The sequence below is a fragment of the Tachyglossus aculeatus genome, chromosome 25 (genome assembly GCF_015852505.1).
Source record: "Tachyglossus aculeatus isolate mTacAcu1 chromosome 25, mTacAcu1.pri, whole genome shotgun sequence".
In the NCBI taxonomy this organism is placed as follows: Eukaryota; Metazoa; Chordata; class Mammalia; order Monotremata; family Tachyglossidae; genus Tachyglossus; species Tachyglossus aculeatus.
Window position 1 is genome coordinate 5,404,892 of NC_052090.1, and position 24,856 is coordinate 5,429,747.

Genomic DNA, 24,856 nt, shown 5'->3' on the forward strand with positions numbered 1-24,856 from the left:
GCCCCACCCCACCTCACCCTCTTTCAACTTTCCTCTCCATCACCTCCTTCCTCCTTGCCCCATCACAGATTTTACAGTATTTTCCCCATATCTCCACTGCTCCCATATTCATTCATTCAGTCGTATTTATTGAGTGCTTACTGTGTGCAGAGCGCTGTACTAAGCGTTTGGGAAGTACAAGTCGGCAACATATAGAGACGGTTCCTACCCAGCAGTGGGCTCACAGTCTAGAAGGGGGAGACAGAGAACGAAACAAAACATATTAACAAAATAAAATAAATAGAATAAATATGTACAAATAAAATAGAGTAATAAATACGTACAAACATATATACATATATACAGGGTGCTGTGGGGAGGGTAAGGAGGTAAGGCAGGAGTGATGGGGAGGGGGAGAAGGGGGAGAGGGAGGAGGGGGCTCAGTCTGGGAAGGCCATACATCCCCCTGTGCCAGTAGTCAATCATTCATCAATCAATAGGCCATTCTGCTTCCCTTTCATTTATGTGGTTAGCCTCCCCTTTCAGCTCCATGATTCTGTGAGTTCACCGAAGCAACTTACCTAGTGGTTAGAGCACAGGCTTGGGATTCAGAAGGGTCTAATCCCAGCTCCAACACTTGTCTCCTGTGTGACCTTGGGCAAGTCACAATGCCTCTGTGCCTCAGTAACCTCATTCGTGAAATGGGGCTTAAGACTGTGATCCCCACATGGGCCATGGACTGTGTCCAACCCGATTAGCTCGTTTCTTCCTCAGTGCTTAGAACAGTGTACATAGTAAGCACTTAACAATGTAGATGGAGTTAACATAGTAAGCACTTAGCACATAGTAAGCACATAGTAAGCGCTTAACAAGTACAGCAAAGAAACAAACAAAATTTGTGTGTATTTGGTCAACATTGCCCTCCTTTGGGTAGAATTAAGAATTGCTCTATTCAAATTCTTCCCATTTTCCCCTAACCTTCTAGTAGGGGCAGGTGGTGTTGGAATTGTGGTGGAAAGTCAGGGGGTGACAACTGTGGGCTTCATGCCCAGGGTCTGGGGGAAGTTGGGTGGAGGGTGTGCAAGGCCCTTGAAGCTTAGATGCCAAGAGATTCCAGCCCAGGTCATTTATCTTAAAACTGTTCGGCCCATGTTTCTCCCCTGCTCAAGACCCTCCAGTGGTTGTCCATCCACCTCCACATCAAACAGAAACCCCTTACCATCGACTTGAAAGCACTCAATCACCTTGCCCCTCTTACCTCACCTTCCTGATTTCCCGCTGTATCCCAGCGTGCACACTTTTCTCCTCTAATGCCACCGACTCACTGTATCTCGCTCTCTGCCAACCTTTGCTGCCAACCCCGTGCCCACGTTCTGCTTTGGGCCTGGGACTCCCTCCCCCTTCATATCTGACAAATCAACACTCTTCCCTACCTTCAAAGCCTTATTAAAAGCACATCTCCTCCAAGATGCCTTCCCCGACTTTCTCATTTCCTCTTCTCCCGCTCCTTTCCATGTTGCCCCTTGTTCATCCCACCTTCAATTCCAGCCCACCCTCATCTTCATAGCACTTATGTACATATCCATATATATGGACATATGCATATGCATATATATATATATATGCAATGCATATAGGTGTGTATGTATGTATATATTAATGTCTGCCTCCCCTTCTTAACTGTCAGCTCCTTATGGGTAGGAAACATGTCTACTAACTCTGTACTGTCGTAAGGCCTTAGTATGGTTCCCTGCACACAGTAAGCACTCAAGAAATGCAGTCGATTTGATCGGTGGAGTGAAGAGTGCTATCATTTTCATAAATCTTAAGCATCTTACCCCAGCTGGCTGTATAGTTCAAACCAAGGCACTGACACATTTTCCCCACTAAATTCCACACAGGTTCTGACGCCGAATGTGACCCTGTGGGTACCATCGATTCTCAGTCCGTAAGTGCATCACTTTCCCATCGGGAAGTTCAGGAGGGGTGGCATTTGGGTCTTCCTGTCCCCTAGAAGTCAGGTTTGGACTTCCCAGAGGGTAGTTGGGCATTTCCCATCAGGTCTGAGGGGCAAATGAAGCTATTTTTCACAACAGCAACTGCAGCCTCCTCCTCAGCTCATCCTCAAGGATCCTCACGCTGGGCCTCACCAATCCCCAGAGGCCTCAGGCCTGGAAGTACTGCCCGTTCCCAGAATTTGCCGGGCCTGCAGGCCGTAGCAAGCCTGAGCCTGCTAGGGACTGATTCCTTTGGAAGCTACCCAAATTAACCTCGCAGTTAGAATCTCATCCCAAATTATCCATTGGGAAACATGTTTTCCTCCTGATCCAGAGAAATGTCTCATCAACTGGGGTCTCTGGGGACTGTCCATCTGTCTGACGTGCAAACAGTTTGGAAGAAATGCACTCTGAGTCAACTATGCGACCAGAATATGTGATTTACTGGGAATCGCCCCCTCCTCGATGATGGGCTGGATTTTGATCCAACCCCAGCACAGGGACACAGCGTGGCCAAATGGGTGGGGCACGGCCCTAGGAATCAGAGGACCTGGATTCTAATCCTGCCTCCGCCACTTGTCTGCTCAGTACAGTACAGAGAAGCAGCATGGCGCAGTGGAAAGAGCCCGGGCTTGGGAGTCAGAAGTCATAGGTTCTAATCCCGACTCCGCCACATGTCTGCTCTGTGACCTTGGGCAAGTCACTTCACTTCTCTGGGCCTCGGTTTCAAGCCCCACCGGAATAACTTTGACCATCTCCAGCCTGGGAGCTTTTTTGTTTTGTTTTAATGGTATTCGTTAAGCACGTACTATGTGCCAGATAGTGTACTATGAGAAGCAGCGTGGCTCAATGGAAAGAGCCCGGGCTTTGGAGTCAGAGGTCATGGGTTCAAATCCCAGCTCCACCAATTGTCAGCTGTGTGGCTTTTGGCAAGTCACCTAACTTCTCTGGACCTCAGTTCCCTCATCTGGAAAATGGGGATTAAGATTGTGAGCCTCACGTGGGACAACCTGAACACCTTTTATCCCCCCAGCACTTAGAACAATGCTTTGCGCATAGTAAGCAATTAATAAACACCGTTATTATTATAATTATTAGGGGCAGATACAAGCTAATCAAGTTGGATACAGCCCCTGTCCCACATGGGGCTCACGGTCTTAATCCCCATTTTACCAATGAGGTAGCCAAGACACAGAGAAGTGAAGTGACTTGCCCACGGTCAGACAGCAGAGAAGAAGCGGAGTCATGATTAGAACTCAGGTCCTCCTGACTCTCAGGCCCGTGCCCTATTCACTAGGCCATGCTCCTTTATTCCTGCCTCCCTAAAGCGAAGGATTGTCTGAGTGCTGAATGTGTCAACCTGCTGTTTTCCCATTTGATGCAGTTGCCTGATCCTGTCTGGTTTCTAGGGTTACTGTCGGTGTCAGCTGTATGTTGAGGGTCCCACTTGCAGCCTCTGCAAACCGCTCTACTGGAACCTGGCAGAGGAAAACCTGGAGGGGTGTTCAGGTAGAACTGGCCCCCTGCGCCGGTTGTATCCCCTTCTAGACTGGAAGCTTAATGTGGGCAGGGAATGCGCCTGTTATATTGGCATATTGTTCTCTCCCAAGTGCTTAGTACAGAGCTCTGCACACAGTAAGCACTCAATTAAGTATGATTGATTGATTTCCCCCCAACTTCCTATTAATGTTGTTTGCTGGGGTCCCTGCCTTTCCCCTGCCCCCTGGGGGGGACAGGTGGGAAGGGTGTGGGGGGAGGGAAAAGAGAGAGAGAAAGGAGAACAGACCCTTCTGCTTCTCTGGCTTGGCTGGAGATGAATGCAGTGGGGTTTCCCCACCCTTTTCCCAGGGGTTTCCCTGATGTTTTGTCAGTCAGTCGATTTTCCAAGGAGGCACCGGGATTTGTGTTTGCTGTGGATCTAACACCCCTGCACCACCCGGCTGTGAGCCAGATTCCTGGCAGCTTTCAGCATCCATCCCGTCAGTGGCCGGACCACCAGGTCCTCATCCCAAGGGCCCAGAGAATCGGCCCATTTATCTAGCACCGTGCCTCCGTCTTGACAATCCAGTCCGCCTTTGGTGTTTTCCCCACGATTCCCCGCCGTTCTCTCAGCTCAGACCTCTCACACGCACTGGTTCGGTACCCGCTCCTAACTGGAGGCTGCTGGGATCATACCTTTCTCGGGGAAATTGGAAGACTCAGGAGGAGCCCGGCTAAGAGCCAGAATCAAGTCTCTGGGCACCTGGAAAATTCCTTGAATTTAGTCCTCACAAAGACCAAATTTGTGCCCATCTGTCCCTACAGAGTGCCAGTGCCACTCGGCTGGAGTGTTGAGCGGTGTGGGTGAGTGCCAGCAGGTGAGTGCTGACCTTCTTACTGTGGGAAGCAGCGTGGCTCAGTGGAAAGAGCCCAGGCTTTGGAGTCAGAGGTCATGGGTTCAAATCCCAGCTCTGCCAATTGTCAGCCGTGTGACTTTGGGCAAGTCACTTAACTTCTCTGGGCCTCAGTTACCTCATCTGTAAAATGGGGATTAATAATAATGATGACATTTATTAAGCACTTACTATGTGCAAAGCACTGTTCTAAACACTGGGGAGGTTACAAGGTGACCAGGTTGTCCCATGGGGGGCTCACAGACTTAATCCCCATTTTACAGATGAGGTAACTGAGGCCCAGAGAAGTGAAGTGACTTGCTCAAAGTCGCACAGCTGTCAATTGGTGGGGCCGGGGTTTGAACCCATGACCTCTGACTCCAAAGCCCGGGCTCTTTCCACCGAGCCACACTGCTTCTCTGATTAAGACTGTGAGCCCTCCGTGGGACAACCTGATCACCTTGTAACCTCTCCAGCGCTTAGAACAGTGCTTTGCACATAGCGCTTAATAAATGCCATCATTACTATTATTATTATTATTATTATTATTATCTAATCTCACCACCGACCTCTCGTCCATGTCCTGCCTCTGGTCTGGAACGCCCTCCCTCCTCATGTCCGACAAACAGTTACTCTTCCCCGCCACCTCTCCCCATTCAAAGCCTTATTAAAGGTGCATCTCCTCCAAAAGGCCTTCCCTGATTAAGCCACCACTTTCCTCTTCTCCCACTCCTTTCTGTGTCACCCTGACTTGGTTTATTCACCCCGCCGTCCTAGCCCCACAGTACTTGTGTATTTTTCTGCAATGTATTTATTTATATTTTTGTCTTTCTCCCCCTCTAGACCCTAAGCCCTTTGTGGGCACGGGATATGTCTGCTTTATTGTTGAATTGTACTCTTCCAAGCACTTAGTGCAGACCTCAGCACACCGTAAGCGCACAATAAATTTTGGTGACTGATTCAGTGCAACCCAGTGTCCCTTGTGCCCTTTGGGATCCTGTTTGTGCTGCTTTAGATTGCTTAGTACAGTGCCTGGCACATTGCATGTTCTTAATAAATACCATAAATAATAATTGTTCGGGGGAGCCAGTGTCATACTGGCTTGGCGAGGGTCCTGTTTCATCCAAAGAATGAGGCTTTTTGGAGGAGAAGCAGCGTGGCTTAGTGGAAACAGTCAGAGGACCTGGATTCTAATCCCAGATCAACCACTTGTCTACAGTGTGACCTTAGGCAAGTCACTTTAGTTCTCTGCCTCTGTTTCCTTAGCTGTTAGCTCCATGTGGGACTGAGACAGTGCCCAATCCGATCGTCTTGTGCCTATCATCCCAGTTCTCAGCACAGTGCCTGGCACGGAGTAGCGACTGACAGATACCACGATTATTATTGTTACTGTTATGGTTGCGTCAAGCGCCTGCCTCATTTCTCTGCAGAAAGATGGCGAGTGTTACTGCAAGGCTAACGTCTGCGGGGACGCCTGCGATACCTGCGAAGATGGCTACTTTGGTCTGGAAAACGGGAATTATTTTGGATGTCAAGGTTGGTTAGCTGTCAGAAATGCCCAGGGGGGATGTTTTCTGCCCAAGGTGGGACCTGGAGTGGGGGGAGGAGGAGAGGGGAGGTTTCAGACCCCACTTTGCTTCAGGATTTGCAGCATTTGGGTGGTCTCCTAACTTTGTGCATGTGTAACCCCTGAGCCCTGACAGGGTTGGCCCTGTCTTTCCAGCTTCACACCTTCTCCTAGTGTGATCACTGTCAGGAGCAGCAGCTATTACCAACCTGCTTCCCTTCCTGCCCTCTTCCTCCCTCCCTTCCTTCCCTTTCCCCATCTCTTCTTCCTCCTCTTTCCCCTCCTTCTCCTCCTCTTCCCCCTCCGCTCCTCTCCCCCTTCTGCTGCCACACAGCTGCCCAGCTAGTTGGCTCAGACCAAATTATCACCAAAATCAGGTTCCTCTCCCATGTCCTAGCCAAAAATTGTTCCTGATTCTGGGGGGTAGCAATGGGGCCTTGGTTCTCAAATGGATGGACCATCCATCCATCCATCCATCCCTCCTCCTCCAGGCAGGGCCACACCTAACCCAGAGAGCCTAGTGGAAAGAACAAGGGCCTTGGATTCAGAAGACATGGGTTCTAATCCCGGCTCTGCCACTTGTCTGCTGGGTGACTTTGGGCAAGTCACTGCACTTCTCTGGGCCTCAGTTTCTTCATCTGTAAAAGGGGGATTCAATACGTGTTCTCCTTCCCCCTTAGACTGTGAGCCCCATGTGGGACGGGAGGGGCTGAGTTTGCTCTATCTGGTCCCTAGCTTAGCTTTTTGTACTTAGAAAGGACTTCCTACGTAACACTTATTCTGATCATTACCCTTTTAAATTGGCCAGTCACACCTTCACAGTGGTCCCCTGAACTGGACAGAAAGCCCAGATTAGAATCTCCTCTGCTCCGAGGGTATCAGAAACATCCCCTCTTAGATCCAGCCCGCTGAACAGCCGGCACATGATAATGGTGTTTGTTCATTGCTTGCTACTTGACAAGCACTGTATTAAGCACTGAGGTAGATCCAATACAATCTTCAGAGACACAGCCCCTGTGCCACCTTGGATTCACAGTCTAAGGAGTAGGGGGCGCAGGTATCGTATTCCCATTTTACAGATGAGGAAACTGAGGGTCAGAGTAGTTAAAGACTTGGCTGTGGTCACACAGAATAGGTACATGGCTGAGCCAGGATTTGAACCCCAGTCATCCCCATCATCCATTTTTCCTAGGATGATTATCTGGGGTTTTGCTTCTTAGAGGTGAAGAGGGGGAAGTTAGCGGTATTGGATGTCTCTGTCTGGGTATCCGCGAGGACCATTCATTCATTCATTCATTCATTCATTCAATCATATTTATTGAACGCTTACTGTGTGCAGAGCAGTGTACTAAGTGCTTGGGAAGTACAAGTTCGCAACATATAGAGACGGTCCCTACCCAACAGTGGGCTCGGTCTGTATGGGCCATTGGTCAGATCCAGGAATGGCCTTGACTGTGGTCACATGCCTTCACCCCTGTTCTCCTTTTGATTTCGTTATTCATTCATTCATTCAATCATATTTATTGAGCGTTTAGTGTGTGCAGAGCACTGTACTGAGCGCTTGGGAAGTACAAGTTGGCAACAGATAGAGACGGTCCCTACCCAACAGCGGGCTCACAGAGACAACAGAACAAAACATACTAACAGAATAAAATAAATCGAATAGTAAGTATGTACAAGTAAAATAAATAGCGTAATAAATCTGTACAAACATATATACAAGTGCTGTGGGGAGGGGAAGGAGGTAAGGCGGGGGGGATGGAGAGGAGGAGGAGGGGGAGAGGAAGGAGGGGGCTCAGTCTGGGAAGGCCTCCTGGAGGAGGTGAGCTCTCAGTAGGGCCTTGAAGAGAGGAAGAGAGCTAGCTTGGCGGATGTGGGGAGGATGGGCATTCCAGGCCAGGGGGTGGCGGATGTGTAGCGGGCCAAAAGCGAGTAAAATTGAGGAGCTGGATGTTCCCCAATACTGCAGGTGCCAGATCCAATTTTTCTTCATAAAAGCGAGTAACTAAGCAGAAGCCCACATGAGGCCAGAATGAAAGGGTTCTGCTGAAGCGGTAGCAAGCCGAGACTAGATGGCTCCATCTTCATGCCTCCTAAAGATGATTTCTTACTTTATCATTGGCAGGCATTGACTTCAACCGTTTGTCTGCGGGGTGTGATGAAACCAATCCAATAATCTGTTTTTAATGCCCAACTCCTCCTCTAAACTCCTTGTGGGCAGGGCTCACATCTACCCACTCTGTTGTTGTGGACCCTACCGAGTGTTTTGTGCGGGGCTCTCCACAAAGCAAGCGAGCACTCAGTACATAACAGGGATCAATCAATAACCATCGATAGATAAGCAGTATGGCATAGGGATAGAGCACGGGCCTGGGAGTCAGAAGGCTTGCTGCCATTTGTCTGCTGCATAGGGACAGCTATATATGTGTATATATGTTTCTACATATTACTCGATTTACTTATTTATTTATTTTACTTGTACATATCTATTCTATTTATTTTATTTTGTTAGTATGTTTGGTTTTGTTCTCTGTCTTCCCCCTTTTAGACTGTGAGCCCACTGTTGGGTAGGGACCGTCTCTATATGTTGCCAACTTGTACTTCCCAAGCGCTTTGCACAGTGCTCTGCACACAGTAAGCACTCAATAAATACAATTGATTGATTGATTGACAGGGCACAGGCCAAGGTTTGCTGCTGTTTGTCTGCTGCATGGGGTTAGGGCACGGGCCTGGGAGTCACAAGGTTTGCTGCCATTTGTCTGCTGCATAGGGACAGCTGTATATATGTATATATGTTAGTACATATTTAGTACTCTATGTATTTATTTTACTTGTACATATCCATTCTATTCATTTTATTTTGATAGTATGTTTGGTTTTGTTCTCTGTCTCCCCCTTTTAGACTGTGAGCCCACTGTTGGGTAGGGACTGTCTCTATATGTTGCCAACTTGTACTTCCCAAGCGCTTAGCACAATGCTCTGCACACAGTAAGCGCTCAATAAATACGATTGATTGATTGATTGATTGACAGGGCACAGGCCTGGGAGTCACAAGGTTTGCTGCCATTTGTCTGCTGCATGGGGATAGGGCACGGGCCAGGGAGTCACAAGGTTTGCTGCCATTTATCTGCTGCATAGGGGCAGCTGTATATATGTATATATGTTTGTACATATTTATTACTCCATTTATTCATTTATTTTACTTGTACATATCCATTCTATTTATTTTATTTTGTTAGTATGTTTGGTTTTGTTCTCTGTCTCCCCCTTTTAGACTGTGAGCCCACTGTTGTGTAGGGACTGTCTCTATATGTTGCCAACTTGTACTTCCCAAGCGCTTAGTACAGTGCTCTGCACACAGTAAGTGCTCAATAAATACGATTGATTGATTGATTGACAGGGCACAGGCCTGGGAGTCAGAAAGTTTGCTGCCATTTGTCTGCTGCATGGGGTTAGGGCACGGGCCAGGGAGTCACAAGGTTTGCTGCCATTTGTCTGCTGCATAGGAACAGCTGTATATATGTATATATGTTTGTACATATTTATTACTCGATTTATTTATTTATTTATTTTAATTGTATACATCCATTCTATTTATTTTATTTTGTTAGTATGTTTGGTTTTGTTCTCTGTCTCCCCCTTTTAGACTGTGAGCCCACTGTTGGGTAGGGACTGTCTATATGTTGCCAACTTGTACTTCCCAAGCGCTTAGCACAGTGCTCTGCACACAGTAAGCTCTCAATAAATACGATTGATTGATTGATTGACAGGGCACGGGCCTGGGAGTCAGAAGGTTTGCTGCCTTTTGTCTGCTGCATAGGGTTAGGGCACGGGCCTGGGAGTCACAAGGTTTGCTGCCATTTGTCTGCTGCATAGGGACAGCTGTATATATGTATATATGTTTGTACATATTTATTACTCTATGTATTTATTTATTTTACTTGTACATATCCATTCTATTTATTTTATTTTGTTAGTATGTTTGGTTTTGTTCTCTGTCTCCCCCTTTTAGACTTGAGCCCACTGTTGGGTAGGGACTGTCTCTATATGTTGCCAACTTGTACTTCCCAAGTGCTTAGCATAGTGCTCTGCACACAGTAAGCGCTCAATAAATATAATTGATTGATTGATTGATTGACAGGGCACGGGACTGGGAGTCAGAAGGTTTTCTGCCATTTGTCTGCTGCATGGGGATAGGGCACGGGCCTGGGAGTCACAGGGTTTGCTGCCATTTGTCTGCTGCATAGGGACAGCTGTATATATATATATATATGTTTGTACATACTTATTACTCTATTTATTTATTTATTTTACTTGTACATATCTATTCTATTTATTTTATTTTGTTAGTATGTTTGGTTTTGTTCTCTGTCTTCCCCCTTTTAGACTGTGAGCCCACTGTTGGGTAGGGACTGTCTCTATATGTTGCCAACTTGTACTTCCCAAGCGCTTAGCACAGTGCTCTGCACACATTAAGCGCTCAATAAATGCGATTGATTGATTGATTGATTGATTGACAGGGCATGGGCCTGGGAGCCAGAAGGTTTGCTGCCATTTGTCTGCTGCATGGGGTTAGGGCACGGGCCTGGTAGTCACAAGATTTGCTGCCATTTGTCTGCTGCATAGGGACAGCTGTATATATGTATATATGTTTGTACATATTTATTGCTCTATTCATTTTACTTGTACATATCTTTTCTATTTATTTTATTTTGTTAGTATGTTTGGTTTTGTTCTCTGACTTCCCCCTTTTAGACTGTGAGCCCACTGTTGGGTAGGGACTGTGTCTATATGTTGCCGACATGTACTTCTCAAACACTTAGTACAGTGCCCTGCGCACAGTAAGCGCTCAATAAATGCGATTGATTGATTGATAGATTGACAGGGCACGGGCCTGGGAGTCAGAAGGTTTGCTGCCATTTGTCTTCTGCATAGGGTTATTGCACGGGCCTGGGAGTCACAGGGTTTGCTGCCATTTGTCTGCTGCATAGGGACAGCTGTATATATGTATATATGTTTGTACATATTTATTACTCTATTTATTTTACTTGTACATACCCATTCTATTTATTTTATTTTGTTAGTATGTTTGGTTTTGTTCTCTGTCTCCCCCTTTTAGACTGTGAGCCCACTGTTGGGTAGGGATTGTCTCTATATGTTGCCAACTTGGACTTCCCAAGCACTTAGTACAGTGCTCTGCACACAGTAAGTGCTCAATAAATGCGATTGATTGATTGATTGACAGGGCACGGGCCTGGGAGTCAGAAGGTTTGCTGCCATTTGTCTGCCGCCTGGGGTTAGGGCACGGGCCTGGGAGTCAGACAGTTTGCTGCCATTTGTCTGCTGCATAGGGACAGCTGCATATATGTATATATGTTTGTACATATTTATTACTCTGTTTATTTATTTATTTACAGTAAGCGCTCAATAAATACAATTGATTGATTGATTGATTGACAGGGCACGGGCCTGGGAGTCAGAAGGTTTGCTGCCATTTATCTGCTGCATGGGGATAGGGCACGGGCCTGGGAGTCACAAGGTTTGCTGCCATTTGTCTGCTGCATAGGGACAGCTGTATATATGTATATATGTTTGTACATATTTATTACTCTATTCACTTCACTTGTACGTATCTATTCTATTTATTTTATTTTGTTAGTATGTTTGGTTTTCTTCTCTGTCTCCCCCTTTTAGACTTTGAGCCCACTTTTGGGTAGGGACTGTCTCAATATGTTGCCAACTTGTACTTCCCAAGCCCTTAGTACAGTGCTCTGCACGCAGTAAGCGCTCTATAAATACGATTGTTTGATTGATTGATTGACAGGGCACGGGCCTGGGAGTCACAAGGTTTGCTGCCATATGTCTGCTGCATAGGGACAGCTGTATATATGTATATATGTTTATACATATTTATTACTCTATTTATTTTAATTGTACATATCCATTCTATTTATTTTATTTCATTAGTATGTTTGGTTTTGTTCCCTGTCTCCCCCTTTTAGACTGTGAGCCCACTGTTGGGTAGGGACTGTCTCTATATGTTGCCAACTTGTACTTCCCAAGCGCTTAGTACAGTGCTCTGCACACAGTAAGTGCTCAATAAATGCGATTGATTGATTGATTGACAGGTCACGGGCCTGGGAGTCAGAAGATTTGCTGCCATTTGTCTGCTGCATGGGGTTAGGGCGCGGGCCAGGGAGTCACAAGGTTTGCTGCCATTTGTCTGCTGCATAGGGACAGCTGTATATATGTATATATGTTTGTACATATGTATTACTCTGTTTATTTATTTTACTTGTACATATCCATTTTATTCATTTTATTTTGTTAGTATGTTTGGTTTTGTTCTCTGTCTCCCCCTTTTAGACTGTGAGCCCACTGTTGGGTAGGGACTGTCTCTATATGTTGCTAACTTGTACTTCCCAAGTGCTTAGCACAGTGCTCTGCACCCAGTAAGCGCTCAATAAATACGATTGATTGATTGATTGATTGATTGACAGGGCGCGGGCCTGGGAGTCACAAGGCTTGCTGTCGTTTGTCTGCTGCATAGGGTTAGGGCACGGGCCTGGGAGTCACAGGGTTTGCTGCCATTTGTCTGCTGCATAAGGACAGCTATATATATATATATATATATATATATATATATATATATATGTTTGTACATATTTATTGCTCTATTTATTTATTTTACTTGTACATATCCATTCTATTTATTTTATTTTGTTAGTATGTTTGGTTTTGTTCTCTGTCTCTCCCTTTTAGACTGTGAGCCCACTGTTAAGTAGGTACTGTCTCTATATGTTGCCAACTTGTACTTCCCAAGCGCTTAGCACAGTGCTGTGCACATAGTAAGTGCTCCATAAATACGATTGATTGATTGATTGACAGGGCACGGGCCTGGGAGTCACAAGGTTGTCTGCCCTTTGTCTGCTGCATGGGGTTAGGGCACGGGCCTGGGAGTTAGAAGGTTTGCTGCCATTTGTCTGCTGCGTAGGGTTAGGGCACAGGCCTGGGAGTCACAGGGTTTGCTGCCATTTGTCTGCTGCATAGGGACAGCTGTATATATGTATATATGTTTGTAGAAATTTATTACTCTATTTATTTATTTATTTTACTTGTACATACCATTCTATTTATTTTATTCTGTTAGTATGTTTGATTTTGTTCTCTGTCTCCCCCTTTAAGACTGTGAGCCCACTGTTGGGTAGGGACTGTCTCTATTTGTTCCCAACTTGTACTTCCCAAGTGCTTAGTACAGTGCTCTGCACACAGTAAGCGCTCTATAAATACAATTGATTGATTGATTGAATGACAGGGCACGGGCCTGGGAGTCAGAAGGTTTGCTGCCATTTGTCTGCTACATGAGGTTAGGGCACGGGCCTGGGAGTCACAAGGTTTTCTGCCATTTGTCTGCTGCATAGAGACAGCTGTATATATTTATATATGTTTGTAAATATTTATTACTCCATTTTTTTTAAATTTATTTTGATTGTGCATATCCATTCTATTTATTTTATTTTGTTAGTATATTTCGTTTTGTTCTCTGTCTCCCCCTTTTAGACTGTGAGCCCACTGTTGGGTAGGGATTGTCTCTATATGTTGCCAACTTGGACTTCCTAAGCGCTTAGTACAGTGCTCTGCACACAGTAAGCACTCAGTAAATACAATTGATTGATTGATTGATTGATTGACAGGGCATGGGCCTGGGAGTCAGAAGGTTTGCTGCCATTTGTCTGCTGCATGGGGTTAGGGCACGGCCTGGGAGTCACAAGGTTTGCTGCCATTTGTCTGCTGCATAGGGACAGCTGTATATATGTATATATGTTAGTTCATATTTAGTACTCTATTTATGTATTTATTAATTTTACTTGTACATATCCATTCTATTCATTTTATTTTGTTAGTATGTTTGGTTTTGTTCTCTGTCTTCCCCTTTTAGACTGTGAGCCCACTGTTGGGTAGGGACTCTCTCTATATGTTGCCAACTTGTACTTCCCAAGTGCTTAGCATAGTGCTCTGCACACAGTAAGCGCTCAATAAATACGATTGATTGATTGATTGATTGATTGACAGGGCACGGGCCTGGGAGTCACAAGGTTTGCTGCCATTTGTCTGCTGCGTAGGGCACGGGCCTGGGAGTCAGAAGGCTTGCTGCCATTTGTCTGCTGCATAGGGACAGCTGTATATTATATGTATATATGTTTGGACATATTTATTACTCTGTTTATTTATTTTACTTGTACATATCCATTCTATTTGTTTTATTTTGTTAGTATGTTTGGTTTTGTTCTCTGTCTCCCCCTTTTAGACTGTGAGCCCACTGTTGGGTAGGGACTCTCTCTATATGTTGCCAACTTGTACTACCCAAGTGCTTAGCATACTGCTCTGCACACAGTAAGCGCTCAATAAATCCGATTGATTGATTGTTTGATTGACAGGGCACGGGCCTGGGAGTCAGAAGGTTTGCTGCCATTTGTCTGCTGCATAGGGCATGGGCCTGGGAGTCAGAAGGTTTGCTGCCATTTGTTTGTTGCATAGGGACAGCTATATATATGTATATATGTTTGTACATATTTATTACTCTGTTTATTTATTTTACTTGTACATATCTATTCTATTTATTTTATTTTGTTAGTATGTTTGGTTTTGTTCCCTGTCTCCCCGTTTTAGACTGTGAGCCCACTGTTGGGTAGGGACTGTCTCTATATGTTGCCAACTTGTACTTCCCAAGCGCTTAGCACAGTGCTCTGCGCACAGTAAGCGCTCAATAAATACGATTGTTTGATTGATTGACAGGGCACAGGCCTGGGAGTCACAAGGTTTGCTGCCATTTGTCTGCTGCATAGGGTTAGGGCACGGGCCTGGGAGTCACAAGGTTTGCTGCCATTTGTCTGCTGCATAGGGACTGCTGTATATATGTATATATGTTTGTACATATTTATTACTGTATTTATTTATTTATTTTACTTGTACATATCTATTCTATTTATTTTGTTTTGTTACTATGTTTCGTTCTGTTCTCTGTCTCCCCCTTTTAGACTGTGAGCCCACTTTTGGGTAGGGACTGTCTCTATATGTTGCCAACTTGTCCTTCCCAAGTGCTTAGCAGAGTGCTCTGCACACAATAAGCGCTCAATAAATACGATTGATTGATTGATTGATTGATTGACAGGACACAGGCCTGTGAGTCACAAGGTTTGCTGCCGTTTGTCTGCTGCATGGGGTTAGGACACGGGCCTGGGAGTCACGTTTGCTGCCATTTGTCTGCTGCATAGGGACAGCTGTATATATGTTTGTACATATTTATTATTGTATTTATTTTTTTATTTTACTTGTACATATCCATTCTATTTATTTTATTTTGTTAGTATGTTTGGTTTCGTTCTCTGTCTCCCCCTTTTAGACTGTGAGCCCACTGTTGGGTAGGGACTGTTTCTATATGTTGCCAACTTGTACTTCCCAAACGCTTAGCACAGTGCTCTGCACACAGTAAGCGCTCAATAAATACGATTGATTGATTGATTGATTTACAGGGTCGGGCCTGGGAGTCAGAAGTTTTGCTGCCATTTGTCTGCTCCATGGGGTTAGGGCACGGGTCTGGGAGTCACCAGGTTTGCTGCCATTTGTCTGCTGCATAGGGACAGCTGTATATATGTATATATGTTTGTACATATTTATTACTGTACTTATTTATTTATTTATTTTACTTATACATATCTATTCTATTTTATTTTGTTAGTATGTTTGGTTTTGTTCTCTGACTCCCCCTTTTAGACTGTGAGCCCACTGTTGGGTAGGGACTGTCTCTATATGTTGCCAACTTGTACTTCCCAAGTGCTTAGCAGAGAGCTCTGCACCCAGTAAGCGCTCAATAAATACGATTGATTGATTGATTGATTGACAGGGCACGGGCCTGGGATTCACAAGACTTGCTGTCGTTTGTCTGCTGCATAGGGTTAGGGCACGGGCCTGGGAATCACAGGGTTTGCTGCCATTTGTCTGCTGCATAAGGACAGCTGTATATATGTATATATGTTTGTACATATTTATTACTCTATTTATTATTTTACTTGTACATATCCATTCTATTTATTTTATTTTGTTAGTATGTTTGGTTTTGTTCTCTGTCTCCCCATTTTAGACTGTGAGCCCACTGTTGGGTAGGGATTGTCTCTATATGTTGTCAACTTGTACTTCCCAAGCGCGTAGCACAGTTCCCTGCACACAGTAAGCGCTCAATAAATACGATTGATTGATTGATTGATTGATTGACAGGGCACGGGCCTGGGAGTCAGAAGATTTGCTGCCATTTGTCTGCTGCATGGGGTTAGGGCACGGACCTGGGAGTCACAATGTTTGCTGCCATTTGCCTGCTGCGTGGGGACAGGGCACGGGCCTGGGATTCACAAGGTTTGCTGCCATTTGTCTGCTGCATAGAGACAGCTGTAAATGTGTATATATGTTTATAGATATTTATCACTCTATTTATTTATTTATTTATTTTGATTGTACATATCCATTTTATTCATTTTATTTTGTTAGTATGTTTGGTTTTGTTCTCTGTCTCCCCCTTTTAGACTGTGAGCCCACTGTTGCGTAGGGACTGTCTCTATATGTTGCCAACTTGTACTTCCCAAGTGCTTAGCATAGTGCTTTTTACACAGTAAGCGCTCAATAAATACGATTGATTGATTGATTGATTGATTGACAGGGCACGGGCCTGGGAGTCACAAGTTTTACTGCCACTTGTCTGCTGCATGGGGTTAGGGCACGGGCCAGGGAGTCACAAGGTTTGCTGCCATTTGTCTGCTGCATAGGGACAGCTGTATATATGTATATATGTTTGTACATATTTATTACTCTGTTTATTTATTTATTTATTTTACTTGTACATATCTATTCTATTTATTTTATTTTGTTAGTGTGTTTGGTTTTGTTCTCTGACTTCCCCCTTTTAGACTGTGAGCCCACTGTTGGGTAGGGACTGTCTCTATATGTTGCCAACTTGGACTTCCCAAGCACTTAGTACAGTGCTCTGCACACAGTAAGTGCTCAATAAATGCGATTGATTGATTGATTGACAGGGCACGGGCCTGGGAGTCAGAAGGTTTGCTGCCATTTGTCTGCTGCATAGGGTTGGGGCACGGGCCTGGGAGTCACAAGGTTTGCTGCCATTTGTCTGCTGCATAGAGACTGCTGTATATATGTATATATGTTTGTACATATTTATTACTCTGTTTTTTTATTTATTTTACTTGTACATATCCATTCTATTTGTTTTATTTTGTTAGTATGTTTGGTTTTGTTCTCTGTCTCCCCCTTTTAGACTGTGAGCCCACTGTTGGATAGGGACTGTCTCTATATGTTGCCAACTTGTACTTCCCACGCGCGTAGCACGGTGCTCTGCGCACAGTAAGTGCTCAATAAATATGATTGATTGAATGATTGATTGATTGATTGACAGAGCACGGGCCTGGGAGTCACAAGGTTTGCTGCCATTTGTTTGATGCACAGGTTTAGGGCATGGGCCAGGGAGTCACAAGGTTTGCTGCCATTTGTCTGCTGCATAGGGACTGCTGTATATATGTATATATGTTTGTACATATTTATTACTGTATTTATTTATTTATTTTACTTGTACATATCTATTCTATTTATTTTCTTTTGTTAGTATGTTTGGTTTTGTTCTCTGTCTCCCCCTTTTAGACTGTGAGCCCACTGTTGGATAGGGACTGTCTCTATATGTTGCCAACTTGTACTTCCCAAGCGCTTAGCACAGTGCTCTGCACACAGTAAGCATTCAATAAATGCGATTGATTGATTGATTGATTGACAGGGCACGGACCTAGGAGTCAGAAGGTTTGCTGCCATTTGTCTGCTGCATAGGGACAGCTGTATATATGTATATATGTTTGCACGTATTTATTACTCTATTTATTTTACTTGTACATATCTATTCTATTTATTTTATTTTATTAGTATGTTTGGTTTTTTTCTCTGTCTCCCCCTTTTAGACTGTGAGCCCATTGTTGGGTAGGGACAGTCTCTATATGTTGCCAACTTGTACTTCCCAAGCACTTAGTACAGTGCTCTGCACACAGTAAGCGCTCAATAAATACGATTGATTGATTGATTGATTGATTGACAGGGCACGGGCCTGGGAGTCAGAAGGTTTGCTGCCATTTGTCTGCTGCATGGGGATAGGACACAGGCCTGGGGGTCACAAGGTTTGCTTCCATTTGTCTGCTGCATAGGGACAGCTATATATATATATATATATATATATGTTTGTACATATTTATTACTCTATTCATTTTACTTGTACGTATCTATTCTATTTATTTTATTTTGTTAGTATGTTTGATTTTGTTCTCTGTCTCCCCCTTTTAGACTGTGAGCCCACTGTTGGGTAGGGACTGTCTCTATATGTTGCCAACTTGTACTTCCCAAGCGCTTAGTACAGTGCTCTGCACACAGTAAGTGCTCAATAAATGCGATTGATTGATTGATTGATTGACAGGGCACGGGCCTGGGAGTCACAAGGTTTGCTGCCATTTGTCTGCTGCATGGGGTTAGGGCACGGGCCTGGGAGTCACAAGGTTTGCTGCCATTTGTCTGCTGCATAGGGACAGCTCTATACATGTATATATGTTTATACATATTTCTTACTCTATTTATGTATTTATTTTAATTGTACATATCCATTCTATTTATTTTATTTTGTTAGTATGTTTGGTTTTGTTCCCTGTCTCCCCCTTTTAGACTGTGAGCCCACTGTTGAGTAGGGATTGTCTCTATATGTTGCCATCTTGTACTTCCCAAGTGCTTAGTACAGTGATCTGCACACAGTAAGCGCTAAATAAATGTGATTGACTGATTGATTGATAGGGCATGGGCCTGGAAGTCAGAAGGTTTGCTGCCATTTGTCCGCTGCATGGGGTTAGGGCATGGGCCTGGGAGTCAGAAGGTTTGCTGCCATTTTTCTGCTGCATAGGGACAGCTGTATATATGTATATATGTTTATATATATGTTTGTACATATTTATTACTCTATTTGTTTATTTATTTATTTTACTTGTACATATCCATTCTATTTATTTTATTTTGTTAGCATGTTTGGTTTTGTTCTCTGTCTCCTCCTTTCAGACTGTGAGCCCACTGTTGGGTAGGGACTGTCTCTATATGTTGCCAACTTGTACTTCCCAAGTGCTTAGCACAGTGCTCTGCACACAGTAAGCGCTCAATAAATAAGATTGATTGATTGATTGACAGCTCACAGGCCTGGGAGTCAGAAGGTTTGCTGCCATTTGTCTGCTGCATAGGGTTAGGGCACGGGCCTGGGAGTCACAAGGTTTGCTGCCATTTGTTTGCTGCATAGGGACAGCTGTATATATGTATATATGTTTCTACATATTTATTACTCTTTATTTATTTATTTTACTTGTACATATCTATTACCTTTATTTTATTTTGTTAGTATGTTTGGTTTTGTTCCCTGTCTCCCCCTTTTAGACTGTGAGCCCACTGTTGGGTAGGGACTGTCTCTATATGTTGCCAACTTGTACTTCCCAAGCGCTTAGCACAGTGTTCTGCACACAGTAAGCGCTCAATAAATATGATTGATTGATTGATTGACAAGTCACGGGCCTGGGAGTCAGAAGGTTTCCTGCCATTTGTCTGCTGCATGGGGTTAGGGCACGGGCCAGGGAGTCAGAAGGTTTGCTGCCATTTGTCTGCTGCATAGGGACACCTGTATATATGTATATATGTTTGTACATATTTATTACTCTATTTATTTATTTATTTTACTTGCATATATCTATTCTATTTATTTTATTTTGTTAGTATGTTTGGTTTTGTTCTCTGTCTCACCCTTTTAGACTGTGAGCCCACTGTTGGGGAGGGACTGTCTCTATATGTTGCCAACTTGTAATTCCCAAGCGCTTAGCACAGTGCTGTGCACACAGTAAGCGCTCAATAAATGCGATTGATTGATTGATAGAATGACAGGGCACGGGCCTAGGAGTCAGAAGGTTTGCTGTCATTTGTCTGCTGCATGGGGTTAGGGCACTGGCCTGGGAGTCACAGGGTTTGCGGCCATTTGTCTGCTGCATAGGGACAGCTTTATATATGTATATATGTTTGTACATATTTATTACTCTATTTATTTTACTTGTACATATCCATTCTATTTATTTTATTTTGTTAGTATGTTTGGTTTTGTTCTCTGTCTTCCCCCTTTTAGACTGTTAGCCCACTGTTGGGTAGGGACTGTCTCTATATGTTGCCAACTTGTACTTCCCAAGCGCTTAGCACAGTGCTCTGCACACAGCAATCGCTCAATAAATACGATTGATTGATTGATTGATTGACAGGGCACGGGCCTGGGAGTCACAAGGTTTGCTGCCATTTGTCTGCTACATGGGGACAACTGTATATATGTATATATGTTTGTACATATTTTTTAGTCTATTTATGTATGTATTTATTTTACTTGTACCTATCCATTCTATTTATTTTATTTTGTTAGTATGTTTGGTTTTGTTCTCTGTGTCCCCCTTTTAGACTTGTGAGCCCACTGTTGGGTAGGGACTGTCTCTATATGTTGCCAACTTGTACTTCCCAAGCGCTTAGCACAGTGCTCTGCACACAGAAAACGCTCAATAAATACGATTGATTGATTGATTGATTGACAGAGCACGGGCCTGGGAGTCACAAGGTTTGCTGCCATTTGTTTGATGCACAGGTTTAGGGCATGGGCCAGGGAGTCACAAGGTTTGCTGCCTTTTGTCTGCTGCCTAGGGACAGCTGTATATATGTATATATGTTTGTACATATTTATTACTGTATTTATTTATTTATTTTACTTGTACATATCCATTCTATTTATTTTATTTTGTTACTATGTTTGGTTTTGTTCTCTGTCTACCCCTTTTAGACTGTGAGCCCACTGTTGGGTGGGGACTGTCTCTATATGTTGCCAACTTGTACTTCCCACGCGCGTAGCACGGTGCTCTGCACACAGTAAGTGCTCAATAAATATGATTGATTGAATGATTGATTGATTGATTGACAGGCCACGGGCCTGGGAGTCAGAAGGTTTACTGCCATTTGTCTGCTGCATGGGGTTAGGGCCCGGGCCTGGGAGTTACAAGGTTTGCTGCCATTTGTCTGCTGCATAGGGACAGCTGTATATATGTATATATGTTTGTACTTATTTATTACTCTATTTATGTATTTATTTATTTTACTTGTACATATCTATTCTATTTATTTCATTTTGTTAGTATGTCTGGTTTTGTTCTCTGTCTGCCCCTTTTAAACTGTGAGCCCACTGTTGTGTAGGGACTGTCTCTATATGTTGCCAACTTGTGCTTCCCACGCGCGTAGCACAGTGCTCTGCACACAGTAAGTGCTTAATAAATACGATTGATTGATTGATTGACAGTGCACGGGCCTGGGAGTCACAAGGTTTGCTGCCGTTTGTCTGCTGCATGGGGTTAGGGCACGGGCCTGGGGGTCACAAGGTTTGCTGCCATTTGTCTGCTGCATTGGGACAACTGTACATGTGTATATATGTATGTACATATTTATTACTCTATTTATTTATTTATTTTAATTGTACATATCCATTCTATTTATTTTATTTTGTTAGTATGTTTGGTTTTGTTCTCTGTCTCCCCCTTTTAGACTGCGAGCCCACTGTTGGGTAGGGACAGTCTCTATATGTTGCCAACTTGTACTTCCCAAGCGCTTAGTACAGTGCTCTGCACAAAGTAAGCGCTCAATAAATTCGATTAATTGATTGATTGATTGACAGGGCATGGGCCTGGGAATCACAAGGTTTGCTGCCGTTTGTCTGCGGCATAGGGTTAGGGCACAGGCCTGGTAGTCACAAGGTTTGCTGCCATTTGTCTGCTGCATAGGGACAGCTGTGTATATGTATATATGTTTGTACTTATTTATTACTCTATTTATGTTACTTGTACATATCCATTCTATTTATTTTATTTTGTTAGTATGTTTGGTTTTGTTCTCTTTCTTCCCCCTTTTAGACTGTGAACCCACTGTTGGGTAGGGACTGTCTCTATATGTTGCCAACTTGTACTTCCCAAGCACTTAGCACAGTGCTCTGCATACAGTAAGCATTCAATAAATACGATTGATTGATTGATTGATTGACAGGGCATGGGCCTAGGAGTCAGAAGGTTTGCTGCCATTTGTCTGCTGCTTGGGGTTAGGGCACGGGCCTGGGAGTCACAGGGTTTGCTGCCAATTGTCTGCTGCATAGGGACAACTGTATATATGTATATATGTTTGTACATATTTATTACTCTATTTATTTATTTATTTATTTTACTTGTACATATCTATTCTATTTATTTTATTTTGTTAGTATGTTTGGTTTTGTTCTCTGTCTTCCCTCTTTTAGACTGTGAGCCCACTGTTGGGTAGGGACCGTCTCTATATGTTGCCAACTTGTACTTCCCAAGAGCTTAGCACAGTGCTCTGCACACAGCAAGCGCTCAATAAATACGATTGATAGATTGATTGATTGATTGACAGGGCACGGGCCTGGGAGCCAGGAGGTTTACTGCCATTTGTCTGCTGCATGGGGTTAGGGCCTGGGCCTGGGAGTCACAAGGTTTGCTGCCATTTGTCTGCTGCATAGGGACAGCTGTATACATGTATATATGTTTGTACATATATATTACTCTATTTATGTATTTATTTATTTTACTTGTACATATCCATTCTATTTATTTCATTTTGTTAGTATGTCTGGTTTTGTTCTCTGTCTGCCCCTTTTAGACTGTGAGCCCACTGTTGGGTAGGGACTGTGTCTATATGTTGCCGACTTGTACTTCCCAAGCACTTAGCACAGTGCTCTGCACACAGTAAGCGCTCAATAAATACGATTGATTGATTGATTGATTGATTGACAGGGCACGGGCCTGGGAGTCAGAAGGCTTGTTGCCATTTGTCTGCTGCATAGGGTAAGTGCACGGGCCTGGGAGTCACAAGGTTTGCTGCCATTTGTCTGCTGCATAGGGACAGCTGTATATATGTATATATGTTTGTACTTATTTATTACTCTATTTATGTATTTATTTATTTTACTTGTACATATCCATTCTATTTATTTCATTTTGTTAGTATGTCTGGTTTTGTTCTCTGTGTGCCCCTTTTAGACTGTGAGCCCACTGTTGGGTAGGGACTGTCTCTATATGTTGCCGACTTGTACTTCCCAAGCGCTTAGTACAGTGCTCTGCACACAGTAAGCGCTCAATAAATGCGATTGATTGATTGATTGAATGACAGGGCACGGGCCTCGGAGTCAGAAGGCTTGCTGCCATTTGTCTGCTGCATAGGGTAAGTGCACGGGCCTGGGAGTCACAAGGTTTGCTGCCATTTTTCTGCTGCATAGGGACAGCTGTATATATGTATATATGTTTGTACTTATTTATTACTCTATTTATGTATTTATTTATTTTACTTGTACATATCCATTCTATTTATTTCATTTTGTTAGTATGTCTGGTTTTGTTCTCTGTGTGCCCCTTTTAGACTGTGAGCCCACTGTTGGGTAGGGACTGTCTCTATATGTTGCCGACTTGTACTTCCCAAGCGCTTAGCACAGTGCTCTGCACACAGTAAGCGCTCAATAAATACGATTGATTGATTGATTGACAGGGCACGGGCCTGGGAGTCAGAAGGTTTGCTGCCATTTGTCTGCTGCGTGGGGTTAAGTCACGGGCCTGGGAGTCACAAGGTTTGCTGCCATTTGTCTGCTGCATAGGGACAGCTGTATATGTGTATATATGTTTGTAAATATTTATTACTCTATTCATTTATTTATTTATTTTAATTGTACATATCCATTCTATTTATTTTATTTTGTTAGTACGTTTGGTTTTGTTCTCTGTCTCCCCCTTTTAGACTGTGAGCCCACTGTTGGGTAGGGACTGTCTCTAATGTTGCCAACTTGGAATTCCCAAGCACTTAGTACGGTGCTCTGCACACAGTAAGTGCTCAGTAAATACAACTGATTGATTGATTGATTAATTGACAGGGCACGGGCCTGGGAGTCAGAAGGCTTGCTGCCTTTTGTCTGCTGCATGGGGTTAGGGCACGGGCCTGTGAGTCACTAGGTTTGCTACCATTTGTCTGCTGCATAGGGACAGCTGTATGTATGTATTTATGTTAGTACATATTTATTACTCTATTTATGTATTTATTTATTTTACTTGTACATATCCATTCTATTCATTTTATTTTGTTAGTATGTTTGGTTTTGTTCTCTGTCTCTCCCTTTTAGACTGTGAGCCCACTTTTGGGTAGGGACTGTCTCTATATGTTGCCAACTTGTACTTCCCAAGTGCTTAGCATAGTGCTCTGCACACAGTAAGTGCTCAATAAATATGATTGATTGATTGATTGGTTGACAGGGCACGGGCCTGGGAGCCAGAAGGTTTGCTGCCATTTGTTTGCTGCATGGGGTTAGGGCACGGGCCTGTGAGTCACTAGGTTTGCTACCATTTGTCTGCTGCATAGGGACAGCTGTATATATGTATTTATGTTAGTACATATTTATTACTCTATTTATGTATTTATTTATTTTACTTGTACATATCCATTCTATTCATTTTATTTTGTTAGTATGTTTGGTTTTGTTCTCTGTCTCTCCCTTTTAGACTGTGAGCCCACGGTTGGGTAGGGACTGTCTCTATATGTTGCCAACTTGTACTTCCCAAGTGCTTAGCATAGTGCTCTGCACACAGTAAGTGCTCAATAAATATGATTGATTGATTGATTGATTGACAGGGCACGGGCCTGGGAGCCAGAAGGTTTGCTGCCATTTGTTTGCTGCATGGGGTTAGGGCACGGGCCTGGGAGTCACAAGGTTTGCTGCCATTTGTCTGCTGCATAGGGACAGCTGT

General features: G+C 43.8%; 1 protein-coding gene across 1 annotated transcript in view; it reads left to right on the plus strand.

Moving 5' to 3' along the window:
- LAMA3 (laminin subunit alpha 3) overlaps positions 1 to 24,856 on the plus strand; it is a 203,758-nt gene that overhangs the window by 45,452 nt on the left and 133,450 nt on the right. Inside the window, exons 16-19 of the mRNA XM_038766444.1 lie at positions 1,881 to 1,927; positions 3,386 to 3,485; positions 4,281 to 4,333; positions 5,779 to 5,884. Coding sequence (XP_038622372.1) covers positions 1,881 to 1,927; positions 3,386 to 3,485; positions 4,281 to 4,333; positions 5,779 to 5,884 — 306 coding nt within the window. The remainder of the gene's footprint in view (positions 1 to 1,880; positions 1,928 to 3,385; positions 3,486 to 4,280; positions 4,334 to 5,778; positions 5,885 to 24,856) is intronic.